Source organism: Odontomachus brunneus, unplaced genomic scaffold (genome assembly GCF_010583005.1).
Source record: "Odontomachus brunneus isolate Ranch 3 - 2012 unplaced genomic scaffold, Obru_v1 Obru_scaffold_026, whole genome shotgun sequence".
Lineage (NCBI taxonomy): Eukaryota > Metazoa > Arthropoda > Insecta > Hymenoptera > Formicidae > Odontomachus > Odontomachus brunneus.
Window position 1 is genome coordinate 452606 of NW_022639476.1, and position 24818 is coordinate 477423.

Here is a 24818-nt window from a genome sequence, read left to right on the forward strand (position 1 = left end):
GGTCGATTGTGTATCTCAAAATGGGGTGAAAATGACAAGTGAGCAAATTTACTAGAATATTTGTAACTCCATTGGTCAATGCCTAATGAATTTGCTCACTTTTGTAATTTTCACTTTGTTTTAAAATACACAATCGACCCCTAGATTTTATTTGTGATTGCATGTTCGGCTGGGTTATGGTTCCTGCACACAGGACGCGGTAATGCTTGCCGTGAGGCGGAAGTTCGCGCGATAGCCAATCAATATGCTGCTTTCCGTAATAACCTTCTAGCTTTTATGGCTCCTACACACAGGACGCGGGAATGCTTGCCGCGCGGCAAGGATTACGCGTTCTGTGTGTAGGAGCCATAACTTTGGCCACTAAAATCAGGCTGGTGGTCGCTCTCATGTTTTTCTCTGCTATGACGCATGTGTCAATAAAAGAGACATCGTGAGAGGATTCTTTGCGGAACACGTAAGCTTCATGTAATCATTCGGCGGGAAGATTCCGTAGTAAAGTGTTGTAAAGAATAAACAGTGTTAACAGAATTCCTAATCATGTACAAACTGACCGAAGGAGCATTGGATGTAAGTTTATCGAAAGCATATTATATTATATTGTTCAACATGTCCATCTTTTGTTTTAGAAAATTATGAACGGTATAGATATCGAGAAACCGGTGATTCAAGTATTGGTAAGTACTGCGACATCTTTTTTTCGACAGTTTGACAGCATTTGATTCTGTTTCTCGACCGGAGAACATTGCAAGCGCAATACTTGAAGTTTATTTAAAATGTGTGTTTGCAGAAATTATAAATTTTGATTGTATTTTGCAGGGTCACAAAAAGCTGACCAGTTCTAATTCTGAGCGGTACAGGTTACTCGTATCTGATGGGCTGAGAGCAAACTCATTTACCATGTTGGCTACCCAGTTAAATTACTTGATTACAGATAATGTTTTAACTGAATATACAATCTGTGAAATATCAAAGTATGCTTTGAGTTCAGTGAACAACAGTGGCAAGGAGAAGTACTTATCTTTTCATATTTTATTTTAAAACATATATAAGCACAGTTTTAGTATATAAATTAAGTTCTGTCAATTTATTAGGCGTGTAATAATAATTTTGGATATCGAAGTAATAGCTCCTGGCAACAAAGTTGGACGTAAGATAGGAAATCCAACTAATATGAGCAAACCAGAGGTTGAAACCACCAAACCTAATACATCTACAGCTGCATATCAACATAGTAAATATTCATACTAATTATACATTTAGAATTCATTTTGTATATGTATATATATATATATATATATATATATATATGGGTAATTGTTCAGAAGAGCTACTTCACCTCCGATTTTGATAAAAGAAGGCTCAATCGATGCGTTTTTACTTAAAATGAAGGAATCTTTATTCATATGACACATGATATTTATATATATATAGTATTTATATATTTTATGATATTTTGAATACAATTTGTTTCTGTCTTTAATAGATGGTACCGCACAGAAGAACACTTCAAGTGCTCATAATTCCTCTTCTGAAATATCTACTACACCAATTGCAGCATTAAGTCCTTATCAAAACAAGTGAGACTTCTATGTAAAATGCATCTATATAGATATAAGTAGAATAACTATATTAATATTGTTAATTTTGGTGGTTTGTTGCTATTTTTCTTTTAAATGTTATATATTTAATAATGAGTTTTCTATGTATAATGATAGTTAATTTTATTTAGATGGGTGATTAAGGTTCGTGTGTTGACTAAATCTCAGATCAGAACATGGAGCAATTCCCGCGGTGATGGCAAATTGTTCACTATAGAATTGGTCGACGAGAGCGGCGAAATTAGGTGCACTGCATTCAATAATGCGTGCGACAAGTTCTATGATATGATAGAAGTACGCCTGTTGCGCTATTTTGTCTGATAAATCAGTGAGCTTTACATTAGCATTTTTCTCTATGAAAAATTGAAAATAACTGAACGTTTTGCTTTTTCACATAGCCTGGGAATGTCTACTATATTTCACGTTGCTCATTGAAACCAGCAAATAAGCAATTTAACACTATGAAGAACGATTTTGAAATGACTATGACTAACGATACAGAGGTCGTGCTATGTCACGAGAACACCGAGGATATACCAACGCTGCAGTTCAATTTTTCACCTATAAGTCAGTTGGAAACTATGAATAAAGACGAGATAATTGGTAATGTGATATTAGTTGAAAACTTAATCTAGAAAGAGAGACAATCTGTTTTCCAATTTTTTGCATTAGCATTTTAAGATCTATAACAAGCAACAAATAAACAATATTGAGTTGACAAATTAAAATAATATTTTTCACGCTGGCCGCAGATGTTCTGGGTGTTGTTACAACGTTTGGTGACTTGCAACATATCGTGTCGCAAAAAACTGGCAAAGAACATATAAAAAGGGACATTCATATTGTCGACAATAGCGGTACAACGGTAAGCAATTTGTCGACGCTATATTATATATATGTATAAAATCACTATTCCTTTGCATCAGGTGTCAGTTACATTGTGGGGAAAACAAGCTGAAGATTTTGATGGTTCAAATAATCCGATTATGGCTATTAAATCGGCACGTGTTGGCGAGTTTAATGGCGGGAAGAACTTGTCTGTCGGGATTACAAGTATCATCGAAAAGGATCCAGACTTTCCGGAAGCGCATAAGTATAATAAAATTCTGTGTAACAAATTTTAATATCCTTCGTTTGTATAAATCGTCGCAACGTGTATTTAACTCGCATAGGAGTAATAATAGCACCGTTAGGAAATAACGTGTTACTTTCGCTTGATTTACCTTTATTCTGGCTCAATTCTGGCAGTAACATAATAACAGAGGTTTGGACTGTATATTTTGTTGTTTTACATGCGCAATGTATATTTCAGATTACGCGGGTGGTATACCGCAGGCGGCCACTTGGAAAATGTCAAGTCGTTGTCTAGAACGGGCGGTGGCGGCGGTGGCGGCGATATCAACGCGCCGTTGTATACCTTCCAGGAAGCGACCGATGCGAAGCTGGGCGAGAAAATTGATGCCGCGGATGTATTCTCGGTGATGGCCACCATTAATATGATTCGCGTGGAAAACTCTATTTACAAAGCGTGCCCCTTAGAGAGTTGCAAGAAGAAGGTGAGTTACAAATAATTGGCGCAAGAGAAGCAAGTAACATTTCGTTTGTTCGATGCAATTTCAGCTCGTCGATCAATCCACAGGAGTATTTAAATGTGAGAAGTGTAATAAGGATTACCCAAACTTCGTGTATCGTCTACTAGCTATGGTACGTGTAAAATTTTCTCATTCTTCTTCGTCGTTCGCAAATCTATAAATGTGTTTTATTCATTATATTGTAACGATTTGTCCAGATGAATATAGCGGATGCTACAGGCAGTCGTTGGATAACTGCTTTCAACGAAGACGCTGAGAAAATCTTAGGTATGTCGGCGCAGGAATTGGGCGAATTAAAGGAGAACGATAACGACGCCTATATGCAAAAATTCGGCGATGCGAGCTTCAAGAGGTTTACATTTGGTGTGAGAGTGAAATCGGAAGTTTTCCAGGTAACTGATTCTACAGTGTATTTTATTATCTTTATAGGAACCACTTGCACAGCTGTAAATTTTCTTCGTAGCTTCACATAAACCTGTCGTACTTAAAACTTCCCAGTTTTAACAATTTTCCACGTTATTTCAGGATGAGATGAGACTGAGGCATACTTGTATCTCAGTTTCTCCGCTAAATTACAAGACCCACTTGGCGCATTTGTTGAAGAAGGTTTCCAAGCTGGCAAACATTGAGAAACTGGAAAACTAAAAAATTTGATATAATTTTGGTAAAAAGAGAGAAATAAGATTGTTTCGAGTTTACATGGTCAGTATATAGTTGAAAACTTTATATGCGATTATCTCTATCTGGTTTGGAGGGGTAGTTACGATTTTTTGTTTCTTATGATTCCAACATTGTGCTTTGGCTATAATAAACGCTACTTTCGACATAAAAGAAGATCATTTAGGTTGAGATCTTACTAATTACATTATGTTTATATCAGATGCTATTATTTAAGAATATTTGTAATTTCCATGGTATTTTTATTGTGCTAGTTATCTATAAACTGTCAAAACTTTAAACGTGTCTGTACGTTTTATATTACAGATTTGTTTACAGCACGATTCCAAAATAAATTCTCAATTTACATATTAACATTCTGTCTAAAATAATTTCCAATAATTATCAGCTGCCTGGACTTGAGATGAAGGATTCACAACGAATGGGGGGAAAGAAATGTAATGACATACAATACTTGATGGTTTATTATTCGCCAAGAAGTAAAATACACAGGCATTTTTGTTATAATGGTACTGTCGAGGAGAAATTTCTTTTACGACGGTATCATAAGTACATCTAGCGACATTATATCATCGGTACTAAAAAGAGAGAAGCTGGTCTCGTCTCGTTTTTCTCCTGCTTATCGATAAACTTTACAATTTACAAATGCTCTCCCATGCGCCGTTCTCGTCTCTTCGTCAAAATTTTATCCTCGCCTTTCTATTTGGGATTGCCTCGAGTGCCTCGAAGATTGCGGTCCACGACACCTTGCACGTCTGCACGGTGGTCCCAAGTATATTTGTGTTCTCGCACTCGACTTCGCAGTAGGTTACACGGAGAGGTGGCTCGCCGCACACCTCCGCACGTTTTCCCGAGGTAGAGAATCGATCGATGAAACGAGTTCCGATGGTTCGACCGACAAATCGGTCGACGATTAGGATCAATCGCTGCTTTATAAGTTCTACATAAGTTCAAGAATCAAAAGTGGACGTTGGCGGAGAAAGGCACGCGAGCCTGGCTCATAAGTCTCGGAGTCGTCAATGTCGAGCGTTGAGAAACAAATTAATTTAGAAGAGAATATTGGTATCTCCTTTTTTCATAAATTTTCATAAATTTAAACGCGTCGCGACAATAAGTGTGTACAATTGTGAACTTGTATTTTCGATTCGTCCCGTTCCATCTCGTCGATTTCTGGCACATGAAAATTTGACGCTCCTATTTGCAAATTGAGGCCACATATCACATCGCTGACAGTTCCGTTAGACTTTTCCGATCTCCGCTAACACAAAGGTTAACTCCGCGATGCGGTTAATTGTGTTGAGCTACAATTTGTGGCTTAGGAGATATGGAATTGTTCCATATTTTCCATATTTGTGTACAGGATGTCTGCGAATCTGTCGAATGTACCGCCAGCTCCACAGAAATCATCCGTTTTTTTAATTTGAAAACGAATTCAATTAATAAGAACCAAAGTTATCAAGCAGTTCTGCAAAGACATACTGTACATTTACGAAGAGCACGGCTTTTTTCTTAATTCGGTCTTCTTCTATTCCTTCGTCCACTTTTCATCCCTTACATTATTTTCGTCAATCTTATTATTCTCTCGTTCACACAATCCCTCTGTCGCTCTCTCCCACGCACACTTATATGCATTCTTTCTTACCTCATCCTTCTTTTTTTTCCTTTTCCGTTTTAATCATCTCTACTGATCTATCTATCTAATTGCGTGTCTATACATTATCTTTATGTGTTTGAAACATACGCGTACCACATAGACCTGTAGATTCGATATGACTCAAGAAGTTTGGATAAGGGAACAAGGTCCGCAAGGTAGGGCGAGAGGGGAGGGAAAGATAATACTTGTAAAATAAGTACGTAGTCTCGTACCCTTATAGAAATATCATACTAAGAATCATTGATAATTACTTATTATCCAGTATTTTTAATACTGAAAATAAGTAATTATCAATGATTCTTAGTATGATATTTCTATAAGGGCAATAGGCGGTGATAAACAGTAACGACGAAGTAACAAGTATAATATTGCTCGATCCCGTATTATATTTATATATTTATATGTATATATATATATAATCATATATATATATCTATTTACTCGTTTATTTATATGTATATATAATATGTATATTATATATAATATACTCCACTCTCGCGCGATTAGAATAGCTTTTTGCGACTCTCTATCAGGAGCTATTTTAAGAAAGAGCTCACCGCGTTCGCTCCCTACACGGCTATGTGTATATATGCATACATATGCATATATATATGTGTGTATGTATATATGTATATATATGCAAATAAATAATTTGTGTACCGGTTGTTCCGTTTCCGTCGCATTATTTCCCAACGAGAAATTCACTCGGCCAATTTGAAATCAATATTTGTTCAATGAAAGCGTCACGAAAGCATTCACTAAATTTTCATATTATACAAAAAGTAAATCTTAAAATCAGTGGAAAAAAAAAACAGTACGATCTCTCCGCGATGTCATATATTTTTTGAACTTGATTATTTGCGGTAACTTAACAACTCGTCATTCTCATCGCGGGAAAAATTGACTCCAGAATAAAACCCGAAGTCTGTCGTTAAAAAACAATGCTGCGAAAATGAAACAACATTCTGTGTGTGTGTGTGTGTGTGTGTGTGTGTGTGTGTGTGTGTGTGTGTGTGTACATATCTATTTATAATTATTTAAAATTTCTCTCGACGTGTAAATGATCACTATAGGCCTAATGATTTCGCGTTGTAGCACATGATTTTCGCGCGCAATCTCTCCCTCTCATACACACTCGGGTTTTACTTTTTCCCCTTTCTCTCTCTCTCTCTCTCTCATTAAAACTCTCACAGACTCACTCCTCTTAGAGCACGTTCGTCCGGCGAAGCATCGTCCAAAGGGCACCTGTTTTCCCTCTCCGAGAGAAAGCGAAGGACAAGCGAAATCGAAAAGGCTACGCGTTCTATTCTGTGCAATCCTTACCGGGCGCGCCGCTCGAGACTGACACGTTTTAGTTGTTTCTGTTCACCTCGGTTATATACCCGTTTCTCAAAAGTTTTGTAAAAAAAGAAAAGAAAAAACAAACAAAGGCGTCATCAAAGGCGCCCGCGCATTGGCTAACAATCGTGTTAACAGCCACGTTATCGTGTGATAACAAACGTCCTAAATTTCTAGAGTACAGTGCGCTAAAAAGGATAAGGTCGCATCTGTACGACGACTGCACGCGAGGATCCTGATAAAAACGATAAAAGAACGGGCATGCAATAAGACATATTCTGTCTTGACTTTACAGTGGCAATAATCATCGAAGAGGGAGGAGAAGAGGAGAGAACTCTCATCTAGATATTATTACCCCGTAATTGTCGAATAATAACAAGAATATCCGCTATATATTGCGAGACAGTCACCAATGTACTTTGGTTTTCTACGATAAGAGCGCCTACATCATGGACACCATCACGATCGTCCTCAGGATCGTCGAGGATTGCATCGCTGAGAGTATCCATGAGAGTATCGATTCTTGAACTCGCGACAGACCACCTCCCTCTTCTCCTCCACCTCCTGTTCTCCTTCCTCCTCCTCCTCCTCTTCCTCTATCGGCTCTCTGTGTCTATCTCTTCCGTTCTGCTTCGTACGATTTAACAAGGTATGCATGTCGTCCTCGTGTAAATACAGTAATGTACAATCTTTCTTTGGAGTTAAACCTTACTGTGATCTCGGCGCGATTGGCGCAAAAAGGGAATAACGGGGCTAGGTTAAAGAGGGGAGAGCAAGGGAATAACAGGGCAGGGGGATAACACCTACGCTCTACGTTGTTTGTTTGTGTGAGTCGAGTTTTTAAAACGACGAAAAGAAGACCTCGCTCTATCTACAGCTTCAGCGACTCTTAATCATGGCTGAACGCGTTCACTTCGTTGCTTCGGATACTTCGACATACATACATACATACATATATATATATATATATATATATATATATATATATATATATATATATATATTTCTTCTCTTCTTCTTCTTCGTTCTTCTCTTCCTCTTCACTTCCTCCTCGTCGTTCTTGCTCCTTCGTCCTTCGAATAATTCCACTCCCTTCCTCCTCCAAGGATGTCGCCGACCTCTCTCTCTCTCTCTTTCTCTCTCTTTCTTTTTCTCTGCGTGCTTGTGGCACACGGCGGATCCAGGTAGGCGGGATATACCCGGGGTAGATATTCATGAAATACTCAATGATCGAGTATCTCAATCGAGATCGACGGGGATGTGTGTAATTTTCTTTTGCATGGGGGAAGAATAATGAGGCTCCCTTTCCGCTAGGAGAAGGGTAAGAGAACTCACATTCAAGGATCGCAGGGAGGAGGGATCAGTGTCGCTTTTCGTTCATAGATTATGTCGCCCGTCGCTGTGTAGTTAGGTATAGTTGTCTCGGAATTGTTTTCATTTTATGTGTACGTGTGTGTATATTGTATGCGCGTGTGATAATATTTCAATAAAACGATAAAGGAAACTTGCACGAGAGAAAATCGGAATAATCGTTTCACTAAAGGGTTAGACAAATGTGGTAATGTTTGTACTGTGAACTTGTTCCTCTTGTATTTCACCAAGCAATATACCCCATCAATCTCCAAAATCGATTAAACCGAGGATTAAATTATTCATCTATGCACTGTCGGTGCATTTAATCTCCAGTGACTACATGTATATAACAAGATGTATACATATATATATATATATATATATATATATATATATATATATTTCCTATTTCTTCCCTTTCTTTCATTTAAGTTTCACAGCTGAATAACTTTTTTTTTCTCGTATGTCGAGAAAATGAAACTGTTTTTAACAAGTCACCGACTGGACTTGGACTCGATCTCGACTAACAACTCTTCTCGCCTGGCTAGAAATTCCATCGGCACTTCGTTGTGATTCGAGTATGTGATCGAAGCTCCTAATATTTTACTATTTTTGATCCAGCTTTAGTCGCGGATTAACCGACGTTGAAATATTCGAGGCTTCATCGGCACGGAGGCTGATCACTGTCGTAGAAATAAGGAGCCTATTTCGGAGATTAAATTTCATTCCAGTTTCGCGACAGAGCGACTCGACGACATTAACGTTCGAATTAGAGAAAAGAAAAAGGACCAGAGTTCAGTTCGATGTTGAAAGTCGAGTCAGTCAAATAAATTCCGTAAGTCGACGGATAATCCGACGAGATTCCGTCGGATGAACAACAAGGAATCAATCGCGAAGTAGCAATTAAATTTAATCTCCGACTGATAGGTAGAATGGTAGCAACTCGCGCGATCCTTCTTCAGCAAGTTAACCCTAAACTTGACAAAGGATTCCAAGGGAGTGCACTCGAGATTACGTTACGATGTATAAAGTGAAAGAAGCAAAACTATAGAAGCCTGCTGCAATGTGACAAGTTGTTTAATTTCCCTTTCTTTTCTCTACGCGAATTTTCTGAGTTGTATCGTTTGCACAAGACGGATTATAATAATCACGATATTAACTCGGGAAAATCACAAAGTCCCGAATGACGTTTGCAGATTTAGGTGCGTATAAATGCAATCTACATAAAGGATTGCAGCCAGCCTGACCGACGAGACGCGGTCAGGCCGCGCACGACACGCATCTGATGGATGCCAGGATGCCACGCTGTCAAGTTTAGGGCTGACTGTTTCGGAAACGTTGACGAGCCTGGGACCTTCCGACGAGCTGTTTGATGTTGAACGTTCAAACGTGAATGACGCAAGAGCGAGCTCAACGAAGATAACGCGAGCAAGATGAATTACGAGCAAACAATCGGCGGGTGTGGTATACGCTGTTGAGTGTAACTGTACTGGTTGTTGTTGGTGTCGGTATTGTTGTAGTCGTTGTTGCTGCTGTGATGTGTTGTTGTTACTATTTCTGTTGTTGTGGTGATGGTGGTGGTTGTGGCGGTGGTGGTGACGGTGGAGGGTGATGGTAGTGACGCTCGTAGCGGCCGACGGGGTGCGGGGGTGGTCGAGAGAGTGTGGCCTTACTTGAGTAGCTGATGGGCCCGCTCGTTGGCCACCTGTATCCTCGACTCGTTTGATTCACCCTGCGTGTCAGAGAAAACAAAGAAACAAAAGAACGCAATGTCGTATGAAAGCGAGCTGCGGCAAATAGTCGGATTCGGCGGGGAATCCGTTCGACGACGGCGACAGTCGTTGCGGTTGTTGGTGAAAACGAGGATCGTGTATCGAGACACACGAGTGTCACGCGCACGTCAGATCCTCACGCTCGGATCTTGCGCGGACGAATTTTCAAACGGGCTAATTCATCAAAGGCCAGAAGTAGCAAGATGTAAGGTGAAAGATGAGGTGCCGGATGAGTTAAACGAGCGGAAATTGGGTATAATAGTATTGGGCATTAATCCACAGAGAAAATCTTTGAATTAACAAAATTTCTAGTGTCAATGTGATCCAGAAATCCCGGTTGAAGTTACCAGAGTCCTGTTTACGTTAACCAGAAATCCTGATGATTTAAACTGAATTCTGATAGTTTTAATTAGGATTTCTGAGTCGTTTATATTTTACTAGAAATTTGGTCCAATCAAATTATTTTTTCCGTGTCAATTAAAATTTTCATTCGCTAAAATAATCGTAAAAACGATAATCGAAATTAATCATTCCTAATATATAAAATCATAAATAATTTTATCGACCGATGAAACTTTGATGTAATTGATTATGTACTGATTAATAATGAATTTCCTCAATCGATTATAATTATCGATCATAATTGATTATTATTCGTGATTACGCGCATATAACGATTGATTCACTTTATTGGTTTGTCGATTATTTTAGGCAAAATTCTAATCGATTAATGCTCAACACTGACGAAGACTTCGTTACACATATCGACATCGTTGTCAGCTTATGAAAAGTTTCACAAGCTGGTAACGATTTCTTTGCAGCAATACAGCTCGCGAGGACACGCACCGTAGTGACGATGAGTTAAAACACTACGTGAAGGATGTATGTTGATGATGTTAATAAATAAATGAATACACACGAAGCATGAAGTTACAGTTGTGATCACGGGTTGAAAAAATTACTTTTTCAAGTTAACGGTCAAGTTAATGAAAAAGGAAATTACTACCGTTTTATCAAGTCGCCGAAGAGAAGTAATTTATAACGGTAACAAGTAACACGTCACTTTCCAGCCCTACGTGATAAATATAGGTACATATAATTAGGTAATTTCGTCGGTTAGTGTATATACAAACAATGAAAATTAAGCGACGGAGGTTCTTACTCTTCTTTCCCGTGGAACCGTTCGATCCAATTGTCGCCAGTTAACACGTTGAATACTGTGATGGTCACCGGTGAGCTTGAACACTTGATATTGTCGCGTTTAATAAGTTATTTACAAAATATTAATTAATTAACTGCACATAAAAAATCGACTTTTCGTTGCCAATAAAGAGCCAGTGAAGCGAAATAAAAGATATATGCGTTTCTGATTATATTAATTTGCTGTATCTTTGGTAATTAAGTTATCAACAAATTTTTATATAATCGACGGAAATTAACGCGGCATCAATGTGCCGACAAAACAAGGTATATCTCCGAATGAAAAGGCGGCTGCTATCGATCGATCCTGCGTAAGGTAAAGATCGATACGAACTCACGCGAATGTTCGCAGAGAGAAATTCGCAAGCTACTCGCGGTCCACTTCGTGTCAAACGCGTTAACCCGATCGATCCCGGGTGCATCGGAGCGAAACGGTTCCATAGGCTCAAAGGGTCGTCGACAAGAGACACTTCGTCGTCGTCGTCGTCGCCATTAAAGACAGCAGAATATAGGCTGGACGACGAGCGCGGTTTGTGACACAATCACAACATGAGAACGATACGTGGACGTGGGCATTTCCAGCATTGGGAAAGTTACTTTCTCAATGTAACTCATTAACGTTACTCGTTATACATTGAAAAATATCATTGGTTACTGTGTTATTCATTTCGAAAGCTATTCGTTATATTTACTTAACAAGTAATGAGTCGTAGTTTTTGTGATTTTTTATTCTTTTGCCAAGTTTTGAAGACCTCAAAAAATGTAAATTTAAATTGACAAAAAATTAATTCTATCACTGAACGAGAAGAATAACACAGTTGCCAAGTCGTCACCAAAGGAAAGTAACTTGTAAAAGCAACGGCGTTACAAGTAACGCATTACTACCCAACCCTGGCCGCATTTCGCAACCAATGTGGTGACGCGGAGTGGTGATACATATCTCAGTGCGATGCACTCTACCGCTCGTGCTGTATCATGGCACACCGTGCTCCTTCTCCGAGACGGTATCTCCATTTCGAGAGCACGATCGAGACGATGTGAGAAATCGTCTGAATCAGATTGAACACTTCACAGTGTTCGTTAGCGTCCCCCTTTATTTAAATGTCACCAGAATGAATGAAAAAACGAGAAAAGGACGCGAAACCATCGGTAATCAGATGATGAGTGGCCGTTGTGAACTGTCGTTGGCTCGTTCACCTCGAAACCCGCAATTTGGGTTTTAAAATTCCGTCCCGTTATCGCTTGCTTTCCCCAAAAAGCACGGTATGCCCTGACGAGCGGTTATTCATTGTATATCGTCGTATATTGGAAAGTTTGGTGGTAGTGGTGGTGATGCTGGTGGTGACAGTGGTGGTGGTGGTGATGGTGGCGGTGGCGGTGATAGTGGTGGTGGTATAAGTGGTTATCGGTGGCGTCGTTGCTTAGGTATGTTGGATCAGGTGTTGGAGACAACACGCGGGTCTTGGTGCCGCAGCGACGACGAGAAGACGGGTTAGAGAAGAGGATGGGCTGGGATGATCATCATTCGCCGAGCTGGGAATGTCCGAGCGAATCGATACTCGCGAGTGATTCATTAACGATTAAACACAATCATCACATTCGAATACGTATAATTATATACGTGTCCAGCAATTACATTTTCTCGCAACTCGATATCATAGTCGGATATATTAATAAGTGTAATACGTGAAATTCGATGCATCCGCGCGTGATATTCGATTGTCACGCTTAACTCACTCGATATATAATTCGACAGGATAATTTAACTCAAATAATTTTATTCAAATGAGTTAATTTGTCGCTCTATAATTGCCAAGCGCGCGAGAATTCATCGAACAGTCCCAGCCCCCGATTCTGTGTGATCAGGTCTTTATATATGTATAATACACACATACGTATAATCTTTTTCTCTGCGATTTCTTTTTTTTTTTTTCGAGACGCATCTTTGTGATATGCAACTTGGGGCTCGGAGGAGACGGATACGCGGACAGAGAGAAGAAGACGCATTTTACTTGAGCAGGGCGTGCGCACGTTGGTTCGCCGCGGCTATCCTCGATTCATTCGACTCGCCCTGCGGATTATCAGTTTGGGTTTCGGTCACAGAAGGTGTGTGTGTGTGTGTGTGTGTGTGTGTGTGTGTGTGTGTGTGTGTGTGTGTGCGTGCGTGCGTGCGTGCGTGCGTAATCTGTTTGTCTATGTGTGCGTGTTTGTCTGGTGCGGCTTAAGTTTCACCGGATGCACAATCTCGCGGCTGAAGTCTCGTCGGGTGAGGGTGAGAGTGATTTAATCCTCTCAACATTACGTGATAACTCAGTTTGTTGTGCGGCTGCGACGGATTTCGCTTGCTTACGAAGGACCGTTCGTTCGTTGACACTACACACAGTGTGATCAATAACGGATACGTAACACATATCCGTACGGTTATGTAACACAATACGATCACGTATTTGCGAGGACTAAACTGATTTTCGTCGGTAGTCTTGGAGGAAGACTATCCATCTGCTACGGCACGTACACTCTATCCGAGGGAAGAGTTACTCGAGAATTCCAGTGACTCGGTTGTCATTCCGCTTTTCCGATAGAATTTCGCCGGAAAAGAAATGTAGAGAATACGAAGAGACCGAATTAAAAATTTAGTATCCAATTTGAGGTTTTATCCTGCTCTTCTTCTCCGTTCTAGTCCCGCAGACAAGATTATAACTTTTTAGGAGATTAACTGCGGGCAGCCAGAGATTGTGCATCCTACTTGCTGTGCGACATCCCATCAAAGACCATAATTATTTTACTGCTCACTGCAAACTTTTCTATTGCACCAAATTACACCGCGAAAATGATTACATAAAAACATTTAAAATTCAACTTCATGCTGGGGCATTAAATATGTCTTTAATTCGCGAAAGGCTATACTTAAGCACGTGGAGGACACGCTTTATAATTTTTTTTCTCGAAAATTGTATCTTTCGAATTTTCCAAATATGGTCTTTAATAGGTTCACGTTCCCCGAACGATCAATATTTATTGTCGATGCGTCGATATTGGTAATGTCATCGTGGGGCAGATATTGTCAATGAGAAAGATCCCGACGGACAAGTGCCTACAATAGTGTTGGACATACGAAGGAAAGAAGAATCTCGTCGACAAGAAAAGCGAAGTAGAGGAAGAAGTAAAGACCAGAGGAAATAGGTCGACGGAAACCACCGATATAAATTTAGTCTTAATAAATATTAAAGGTGGCAGGGTTAAATATTGATGCATCGAATATCGATTATTGACTGTGCGCCTAATCCAGGTTAATGCAAACGCCATAAGTATTATACACACGGTAAATGAACGCTGTGTGAGAAGTGAGATCGATAAGCGACAATAGCAGTAATAGGGAAGAATTTGCAATAAGTTGTGACGGATAATTATATTGAAATATTATCTCGTCAAAGTGTGTAAATGCATATTGATCGTTTGAAGAGCGCTTTGCACCCGGAGAAACCCGCCTTTTCATTTTGTCTTTGTCTAGGACCTACTACAAAAGGAATATGGTAAAAATTCAAAAGTGATACTACAAGGATTCTCGACTATCTTTCGAAAAATAAATGAATATATATAAAAAGAACCCTTAAACTGCGCGCGCCTGAATGACAAAAGTTAAGTTAATGAAAAAGTTATCGTCTCTTATTTCTTTATTTATTAAAACCACAAAACATTAAATAATATAATAAAAACAATAAAATACTGTTGCTAAACCCATTAAATCCAATAATTAAATAGATTAAATTGCGGATTTTGTCGATTTCTCGACGTATTTACAAAAGTTTTTTGTCTCTTTATCTTCGCGTTAATTCTGCAAACAAAAGTGTTTTCTGTTTTTCCCGGCAATGTAGCGATATTCTATTCTTGTCCCTCTTTTTTTTCTTTTTCCATGACGTTGAGAATCCGTGAAAACTACTATAATCCTTACGAAAGAATCTCGTGGAAAAGAAAGAAGAGATAGAAAGAGAAAAAGTAAGAGAGGCAAAAGTCCGAAGCGTGATCAGACGCGCATGGGTGGTGCAGTAATTGCGTAAGAACACAGAGAAGGCAGGCTGTGCCGAGAGAAGGTAGCTGAAGAATAATAGCACGAGTGTGCCCGCGGACGATATCGACAAGGTGCCATAGAGAAGGACGAGAGGATAGGACGGAGAGTACGGCGGCTAATCGTGCGATGCACGTGCGGTACGCATGCAATTTTCGAAATCGAAAGGCTTCCTTGGATCACAGTGCATGTTGCGTTGCTGGGCTGCTTTTCAGATCCCTTATCCTTAGGTGAGGGAAGACGCGTGGTGGACGACGGCGCGCGTCATCAGGACATCCGCTCGAATTGGAATCGCATGTGGAGGAGCAGGAGCAACACAAGAAAGAGAGAATGGATATGGATTGGCGGATGGATGACAGGATGGATGACATGGATAACGGATGCGAAGAAAGAAGGAAAGAAGAGAGAGAGGAAGGAAGGAAGGAAGGAAGAGAGGAAAGGACACGTAAGAAAGCGAAAGCGACGACGAATGTGATGTGCATCGCTCTGAGCCATTGTGCATTGTGACATAGAGATTCGCGCATAATAGACGAGACACGTGTCAGCTCATCCCGTTAACACGATCGCTACCACCGTTCAACTGGGAAACCGTCCGCCACGAAGCACCCTGTTTTCACTTTTTTCTTTCTTTTTTATTTTATGCGACAACGCGTTAAACATGGTCGGCGTTTGCGTGGCGGACGTAGAATGAGAAAGAAAAAAATAGAGATCGCTATCCCACTCACACATACATACCTACACACGTACGCACTCACACACGCGTATACGACGAGGATTGTTTCTGCTTAAAAGATTTTATAGAATTGGATAAGAAAAATGTATGCAATTGAACCGTATTTTTGGTAAAAAAATGACAAAATTATATAGAAAGGCAAGTATATAAAAAAAATATTTATCATCGATTATGAGAAAAAAAATGCCTGAAAAATTGTTTCTTTAATGGGAGAATTGAAGTTCTTTGAATGTAATTTATATATATTTCTATAAAAATCTCCTTATTGAATTTTTAAGCAGGAATATGCGTATCCACGGTGAAGAAGCACGCATAACGTGGTAGCGAGCGTGTCAAGTAAAATCCCGCACGCGGGTAATGATTAGATGCCATGCCAAGTCTATACCCGGCGACGGTGTAGCGTCACAAACCCGTAGGAGCAACTTCAGGGGCGCACTCACCTTGCGATTGATCCTGTCGATCTGCCGGTTCTGGTTCTCAAGTTCGCTGCCCATGTCGATCGCCATGTTCCTCAGGTTACCGATCATCGTGTTCACCTGGCCCATGTTCTCCTCCATCTCGGTCTCGCGCGCGTCGTTTGTGATCTTGGCGATGTAGCCGCTCTGCGGCCCGATCCCGTTGCGGTCGTCCATTACCCGCTGCGGCTGATTGTTTACGACCTTGCCGTCGTCGTTGCCCTTCCACGTGCCTTCGTCCTCCTTGAAGCTGGCGCTCCTGTCGTGAGCAAGATCGTCGGCGAGCGACGCGATTAAAAGACTGTTATCTCAGCGAGTCTCGACGGCCGTGCTTGACGTCGATATACATTGCGGAAAAGTCGTGGAATCTGTAGCTCGTGAAGTAACAAAGATCCAGGGCAAGTCTGCGGGCTTTCCGAAATTTTGATAAAATTCAGATTAAAGTAGGTACAATTTAAAAAACCGGTGCGATTTCGGCAACTCTCTCTTATCTGTGTGCCTAAGTCAATATCTTAGTTCTGAAGTATCAGTGTACGTTTGATATACATGGAAACTGAAGTTTTACTTAGCGTCTCTAAATAACAGAAAATGCACAAAGTGCCAATTATAGATTCTCTAGGCGTAGGCGAAGCTAATAGATTAAATAGAATCAAAAGAAATGTTAAGTGAAATATTAAAGTCAAAAGTAAGATCAAAATTCTGACTTGAGTTCTAAAAGAAGCATTTAGCGGTTTCCTTGTCCCTGCTTCCTACACAATAAATACGCAAATGAAACGCAACGTGCCCCAACGTTCGAACTTGCCCTGATCTTCTTTACACGCGGTAGTTCTTTCTTTCCTTTTGCTTGAATTTCCGTGAAGAGACGAAGCGGCAATGCAAACGCGCAGGAAGGAGAGAAAGAGAAAAAGAGAGGCAGAGAGGGAGGTAAATGCTGAAATAGTCGTTTCGTACTTGTTACAAGGCAGAACGCAGAGCCCACAGCACTTCTCCATTCCTGTGAGATTCTTCTCAGCCTCTCTCATGTCGGCGTTAATCTGGTCCATGCCCTCCTCGATTCGGTCCAGCTGTTCTGTTTTTGTCGTACGGGATAATACAACGTTAATGCAGATGACGAGAAACGACTCGCGAGAGTCGCGTGAACTCCAAGGGGAAAGGGCAACCACGCGAGAAAGGTCGTTAGTTCTAATAAGGAGTCTAATGTAGCGAACGCTCTAAAAAAGCGAACAACTAAATCTGACTTCTCTGGCAAGTGTCTCTACAGACTTTGTCGACAAGTGTTTTCTACGTGACAAGGTAATCAAGCTTGTCTAAAATAAAAAAGGAAGAGACTTCGGCTCTTCGCGGCGCGTGGTCTCGATCGATCTGTACGTCGACCTCCCAATATTTCTCATCCATTCCATTATTCCATTAGATACACTTTTCTTCTCGTAATTTAACATTCGTTCCCGCATGATTCGTTTTTTTTTTTAAGTTTAAATACGTTTTTTTACGTTTTAAATACCAATTTCCAGAATTTAAATTAAAATCACGCCTCGAGGGAGACGATGATGACAAGGCGGACGCCGCGAAGAGTTAAAGTTCGGTTTGCGGCCTCAAGCGACTTAGAATTTGCCGGGAATTTTTGCTGCAAACGTAATGTAATCAAGCGGCCGCGGACTAAAAAAGGCGAACAAAAGTGCGAGTGCATTGCCCAATCCTCTTTCGCTATCTAATTTTATTTTCTTAGGAAATGAGCGCGGATAAACTCATACCCTTGCTCGTACAAGGAAAGGGACGCCTCTTTCAATTCTCCCGAGTTTCCGTTCGTCCGAATCTCCTTCTCGCGTTCTCGTGTTCGATCGCGTAACTATCGCGTTCCAAATTCCAAGATTGAAAAATCGAGTCGATCTCACGAATGTTTTCCATCGATATCAAGTGAAATTTCCGGGTTCGACGAGTCGTACAAACTTCCACGCAGATGTTCGACGATAAGGCGTCCTTTTCCTTTTGCCTTCTCAACGGCCGCGTTCGAATTTTTATATTCTACAACGGGAGGTCCATCGAGCGGATCGACGATCTATCGGCACAATATGCAATCAGTGACAGGTAACGGGGACAAGGGATTTGTTCAAACAATATAGACGGAGAAAGTATTGTAGTAAAAGTCACGTCAAAGTTATATTTTTTCTTACAATGTTTTCTGCAAAACTGGACTATGCTGAAACTGTAGCATAAATCAGTCTAGAAATAATAAATTAGATAACTTATCTAGTATATATGTATATAAAGTATAAAAAAACATTCAAGTAATTACGATCATTTTGTAGTAAAAAGTCAAATGTGCAAAACTACTAAAATTTTACTGTAATTTTTACTACAATATTCCGTGTAGAAAATCAAAGACATGAAACATTGATCAACTTTATAAACCATGTTTATAATCGTTACTCGAGACTCGTTTCATGTAAGACATTCAGATTTGACAGGACAGAAACGAAGTAAAAAGGACTATACGAAAATGATGCATCATACGTTCCAGCGCCATTAACGAAGAGATAGAAAGAGACAGAGAGAGAGAGAGAGAGAGAGAGAGAGAGAGAGAAAAAAAAAGAAAGAACAAGATGGGAGACAGGGTAAGGATTTCGCGAGAGTAGAAAGAAAAACACGCGATCCGCTCGATGGAGCTCGCGAACTCCGCACAGAGTAAAGTGCAACGAAAGCGCGGCAGTTTAAGCGAAGAGTTTCCTTGCTCGACATTTCTGCATCGGGGGTGAGTTGCTCTGTTATGTGCCTACCGGATATGTGCAGTGAGTTCCTCATAGTGGGTGGTGGAGTTCAGCCAAGTGTACAGGATGTCCCGAAACAGAGAGAGCGGGAAAGTACATCACTCTCCACTCTTTCGCTCGCGTATTATTCTCAACAAATCACTTCATCTTCCTCATGTTCGCAATGAGAATTTCGATTACGGCATTCCTTTTTCGAAATTCGAACGATCGTACATCGACGTCGGGACAACGAGTCCCGGGACACCCTGTATCCACGTGCCACGCAGTGTAGTAGGTTTTAGCCAGTAAATACAGTGAACGCGAGTTTGCCTAATGGTATATACGCGCGTAGGAGTACATATTCGACTAATAGTACGTGTTGTAAGCGATATCTTTGTAACGCGAGTCGATATCGGGTGTCCGATTTGGTGTAAGCGTAACGAGTATACACGTTCTCGACTGTAAAAATCCGGACAGTTCGCGCGTCTCGACGTGATATGTCGACCTCTGCGTTTCACCGACCGATGTAGGCAAAATCGCAAAGCGGCGGAAGGCCGCGAGAGCGTGTCGGAGTACGCGATTTATACGCGCGCAAAAACTGGATCCGTTAGGATCATTCTTCGCCGGATGTGCTGTACGCGTGCTCGTGAAGCCTCGATCACGTCTGTTGTCCGCTTGTTTTGTTTTCCTCTGTTTTCTGTAAAGATCCGTTCGCGCCACACGATCATCCGCGAATCGGATCTCTCTCTTGTCCCTTGATCGTCACTTTTACCGTTTACCTCATTATTACCGGCTGTGTCCGATAATTTGAACCAGAGAGCGTGTCCTTACTGAAGTTAAAGTTTGCGAATATCACTCTTGCGGGAGAATCGCCGGAAATATCCCTCACCGATTTTCATGAGCTTTGATCAATTGCAGAGCTAAAGAAACTTGCATTTTTTCGTATGCTATCTTGAAAAAAATATTCTAGTCCTTTTAATAAATTACGTCGGTGTTCGAGAAAAGTTCTCTCTAAAATAAAAACGAAATTAAATATATGTACTATTAAGAGGTACGACCTCAACGTGTCAATTCCTGCTCCAAAACTCGTGCGGTGCGAACGGACCTCGGGGGTGGGAAAGGAAAGGCGGAGGAAGTTCGAGTGGAAATTTCAGATTTGCAATGGAAAAGGGGACCAAGAGGAGCGGGTATGTAGGAATATTCCGGAAGGGAACCGGAAGAGAGTGACGAAAGGCTAGAGAGAAAGAGAGAGAGAGAGAGAGAGAGACAGAGAGAGAAAGAGAGAGAGGGTGGATGGAAGAAGAGTATCGTTACTGACAGTATTAGTACAAGTGTAGAAGAGAAAGTAGTTACGCAGACAGAGTGGCGAAGCCCGAGAAGCCGAAGAAAGAGGGGCGAAAAGAAGGGCGGAAGAGAACCCAAGCGCGAAGAAGAGTCGGTGAAGTCAGAGTTAGCCGAAACGGAAAACACCGCGTTGAGAGCGCTGAGGGCGAAATGTAAGTGAACGGTATATATAACGATGGTCTGCTTTTTGGATGCTGCTGAGTAGTATATATATATATATATATATATATATATATATATATATATATATATATATATATATATATATATATATAGAGAGAGAGAGAGAGAGAGAGAGAGAGAGAGAAAAAGAGAGAGAGATAGATTATCGTTTGAAAACAGGGGCGTAGCGATAGGACGAGTAAAGGAAGAGCAGCGAGACGACGCTTCCGCGTCTCAACAAGTCGCTGCTTCTTTCTCGGTTTGCCTTTTCACGGACTCTCTCACGCGGAAATTTGCTGCGCGAAGTCATCTTTCTCCTCCGCTTTACCCCCTTTTTCGCAAAATCCCAAGCTACGCCCCTGACTCTTGGTAATAAGTAAACAGCGGTGTCTCGACGATGCACACGTGAGAGTCGCATGAGTGTCGCTACGTGGACACACACACAATTATCCCGATCAAAAGTGTCCCGTGAAAAGGAGTTGCGCGCGAGTAGCGAGGCCTCGTTTCTTCCGTTCGGCGGTTCACCGCATTCGGAGCTTCCCCGCAAGCGGACAAATTTCACCGGTCATACGTCAAAAGCGCGTTGTCGCCCCGCGCTCCGAGATTTATCACCGCTGATTGTGCTATTTCGTGAAGAAGAAACGTTGACGTCGCAAGGGCTTGCACGAGATGGGACTTTCGAGTCGAAAAACTTTGGAATTTAAACGGGAAGGAGAGCAAAGTTTCGCAAGCGCGCGCGGAGAAATCGACTATGAACCGCTTCGCGGAGTTAAAGTCCTGCCACCCGTCCGCCGATTCCTTTCCGGGGACGATCTGTCTGTACGATGGTGCGTGCGAAATACGCGGCGAATGAACGCACATCGAGGAAAATATGACACTTTGGTCGTTAGCGCGTGATTGACGGCATGTCGCACGTATCACATATATCACATTATCGCCCATCTCGTTCCCGAGATACCACCGCGTATTTCGGATGCGAATAAGAAAGGTACTCGCATATGCACCCGCAAATCGCGGTTAAAAAATAGCTGTTAATAACGAATCGTTTTAAAGAGCAGCAAAATGGCCGAGTTTTCTCAGCGCAGCGGGCTGATTATTGATATTGAACGACCGACAATGAACGAAGAGTGTATCTGTTTATATAGTATCTAAAATATTTTTATTAACGCGGCGCAAGAGGGTTCGCGTGGGTATTTATAGCAACGGACGAGTACTATTCTCATCCGACGCACATACACCGTATGTGTTCAATACGCACACACACACATACATGTATATATATATATATATCTAAACTGTACTGTAAAATTTATATATTTATATATTGTCGGTTTTTTGTCGCTTTGTGTCGGCCGGGACCGGCGTGATTACACACGCACAGAGTTTTTAGATCTTTTCTTTCTGATATTTTCTTTTGTGTACTGTTTCTACTTTCTGCATTCTTTTTTTCTGTTTTCTGTCTTGTTTGTCGATTTCTCTTTCTTTCTGCGCTTTTCGCGATAAGTCTATATAGTTTATGTTAAGCTTGAGTGAAGTGGCTTACCGCCTTGCTCGTCCAGCATTACGAGGGTTTTCATCCCGACCTCGTGGCTCTAAACAGGCAACCGACCAATCAGCGGCGTGTTAAAACATATTGACGTACAGGAATAATTAATTACCGTCGGGACACGCTCCCTCGCCTCGCTCCGCGGCAGCCTCCCTCAAAAAAAAAAAAAGAAAAGAAAATCCGGCACGGGTCCCTCTCGCGAGGGACGCTTTCGCGAGTCACCAATGCTAACGCGAGGAGAAAAGAGGGTCAGGAGTGATATGATATAGAGAGAAAACGATCAAGAGAAAGAAAGAAGAGTACAACAAGAAAGAGAGAAAAAGAGAGAGGAGGGGGAACAAAGAGCGAGATGAGATAATGTCGGAGCGGCGAGAAAGCGCGGACGACGAGTTTCAGCCTGAATTAATTAATCTATCGTAGGGTGTCAGAGAAAGAGGATGGTTGGATGAAAAGGATATGACGACGTGACTCTTGACAGAGTTGTCAGCGAGCACTGACAAACACCGGGGTTTGACAATATGACAAATGTGAAAGGAAGGGGAGGAGATCATAGGTACAACGAAGGGGTGCTTAACGAACGCTTTCACTCCGTTACCTCTCCCCAATTAATTTCCATGGGGATTTTATCGAATCTATTTTCAAGAGGTCGGATAAAGCGAGGATGCGACGGTGTAATTGACATTTCGCGAGCATCGAAGTGGAAATATAGTTTATGAGACAGACAGAGAGAGAGAGAGAGAGAGAGAGAGAGAGAGAGAAATTTAGAGAGAAGTAAATGACAATGCGTAGCATTTGACAATTCCCGATGACTAATATTGACAATCGGGAAAATTCAAATTTACAGTGGATAAAAAATATAACATAAATGGTAATTGACGAAAAAGCGTTCGCGACAAGTATTTGAACGATAATTGATTTTTATGCGAATCTCCCGGAGGAAAAATAGAAAATGCGAATGATGAATGGGATGCGTATATGAAGGAGGGCGATGATTCATTTCGTTAAACGCTCTAACAAATTCAGACGGAACAAGAGATAAGTCCACGCGATTTTCGGTAACGAGAAAATCGTCATCTCGATTGAAATCGATGACAATCCTTCGCATTTTGCACTTTGTCGCTTATGTGACTATGGTATGATAACAATTCCGATTTCAAACTTATGTACACAACTTCCAGACTTCTTACAGTAAAATTATCGTAATTACTTTAATATTTTAATATTCGATAAATCGTCAAATTTATTATATCTGTAGTGATTTATACAATGTAGTATTTAGTGCAGCTTTCCAGAAAACTTTAACATGAAAAGAAATAAGTGAATTTAATATAATTTTAACAATACTTTCTTCGTGTACAAAGCGACGAGATATAAAGAATTCTCTTCTGTAAATTATCGATCTTGCATTTATAAATATAATAATGGCAATTGGAAGCGCTCATTAATTTCTTGCTTTGACGTTAACACGCTGTACTTTGCGATATTAGCGAAGAATATCATATTTCCAAAGTGCAAAGGTTTTCGTCATGTCTCAAACAGTTAAAGAGACATCAGAGCAGAGCAAAGCTAGAAAGGAAATGGCAAAGGCGAGAGAGTGAGAAAGAGAGAGAGAGAGAGAGAGAGAGAGAGAAAAAGAAAACACAAGAAAGAGATAAGAGAACAACAGGACACTCTTCGTCGAATGTCCTGTGTATACATAAAGACATTGATAGAGCGTCATGCTCATTGAAAGATACAGTATCGGAGATTAGTATCGGGTTCAAGGGATAAGATCGGAGTGGCGAATGAGGAGGTTCGTCAGGTGACCTAAAGTAGGAGCCTAAAAACGATCATGTTGTCGTTGACGTGATATCGATGATGTCGAACATCGTCCTTCTCGTGACGACGACGACGACGACGACGACGACGACGGCGACGGCGACGACGACGTCCAGTCAACCCATTCGCTTACGGATGCGGGAGAATCACTTGCCATCGCGGAATTGTGTCCTCGCACGACGATGACAACGACGGTCAAAACGGTCAGCGAATAGGTTTGTCGTTATCCGCGACGAAGAGCCATGTCGAACGAGAATCAAACTCGCACGGTCGGCAATCGGTTACGACATCAAGCGTTCACGTTGACAGGTAATAATGTTCTTAAAGGTAACAAAATGTAAAATCAGCTGTCGAAACAATGATCAAATTGTCGAGCATTCCGAATTGTCAGCTAAGGGGAGGAACTCGAGACTGATTGAATATCGCCGACGATTCAGCAACTTTTTGCACGAAATGCGAGGGATAAGTAATATCGCGGGGACTAGCTATGGTCGACCGTTCGCAGTCGATTGCTCGTTTGGCGCTCTCGATTTTGCCAGGAGCCTAATCACGCCATCGGAAGCACCGCCTGCCCTTCCCGCAGGAAAACGCAAAATTGGCAAGTAACGAAGGGCGTGCGCTGTCCCGGCGGTTCTTTCCCTAGCCACGTGTCGCTCACATCCTTCGCTTCGCGCCTTTTCGCTTTTCCGTCAGCTTTTCTCCCTTCCCCACCTTTCATCACCGTCATTATTCTGTTTGCGCCCCCCCCCCCCCCCACCCCAGAAA

At 41.2% G+C, this 24818-nt stretch overlaps 2 protein-coding genes across 8 annotated transcripts in view; one reads left to right on the plus strand and one right to left on the minus strand.

Annotated features, from left to right (window-relative positions):
- Positions 1–389: 389 nt before the first annotated feature.
- LOC116842634 (replication protein A 70 kDa DNA-binding subunit-like) lies at positions 390–4222 on the plus strand. Its single transcript, XM_032812118.1, has 13 exons — positions 390–567; positions 627–674; positions 817–1010; positions 1092–1231; positions 1484–1577; positions 1730–1892; positions 1997–2201; positions 2351–2463; positions 2525–2691; positions 2911–3154; positions 3219–3302; positions 3388–3582; positions 3716–4222. Exons 1-13 carry the CDS (start codon positions 538–540, stop codon positions 3833–3835), a joined length of 1797 nt encoding a protein of 598 aa, XP_032668009.1. The 5' UTR covers positions 390–537; the 3' UTR covers positions 3836–4222.
- A 92-nt stretch (positions 4223–4314) lies between these two features.
- Positions 4315–24818, minus strand: part of LOC116842637 (synaptosomal-associated protein 25) — a 50576-nt gene continuing 30072 nt past the window's right edge. For 6 of the 7 annotated variants that reach the window (XM_032812130.1, XM_032812127.1, XM_032812124.1 and 3 more), the window contains 3 exons: positions 17391–17508; positions 16425–16698; positions 4315–9945 (listed from right to left, as the gene is read on the minus strand). In XM_032812130.1, coding sequence (XP_032668021.1) covers positions 9883–9945; positions 16425–16698; positions 17391–17508 — 455 coding nt within the window. In that variant the 3' untranslated portion in view covers positions 4315–9882. Of the gene's footprint in view, positions 9946–16424; positions 16699–17390; positions 17509–22232; positions 22282–24818 lie in introns of all 7 variants that reach the window. The other variant, XM_032812131.1, reaches the window with a different exon arrangement.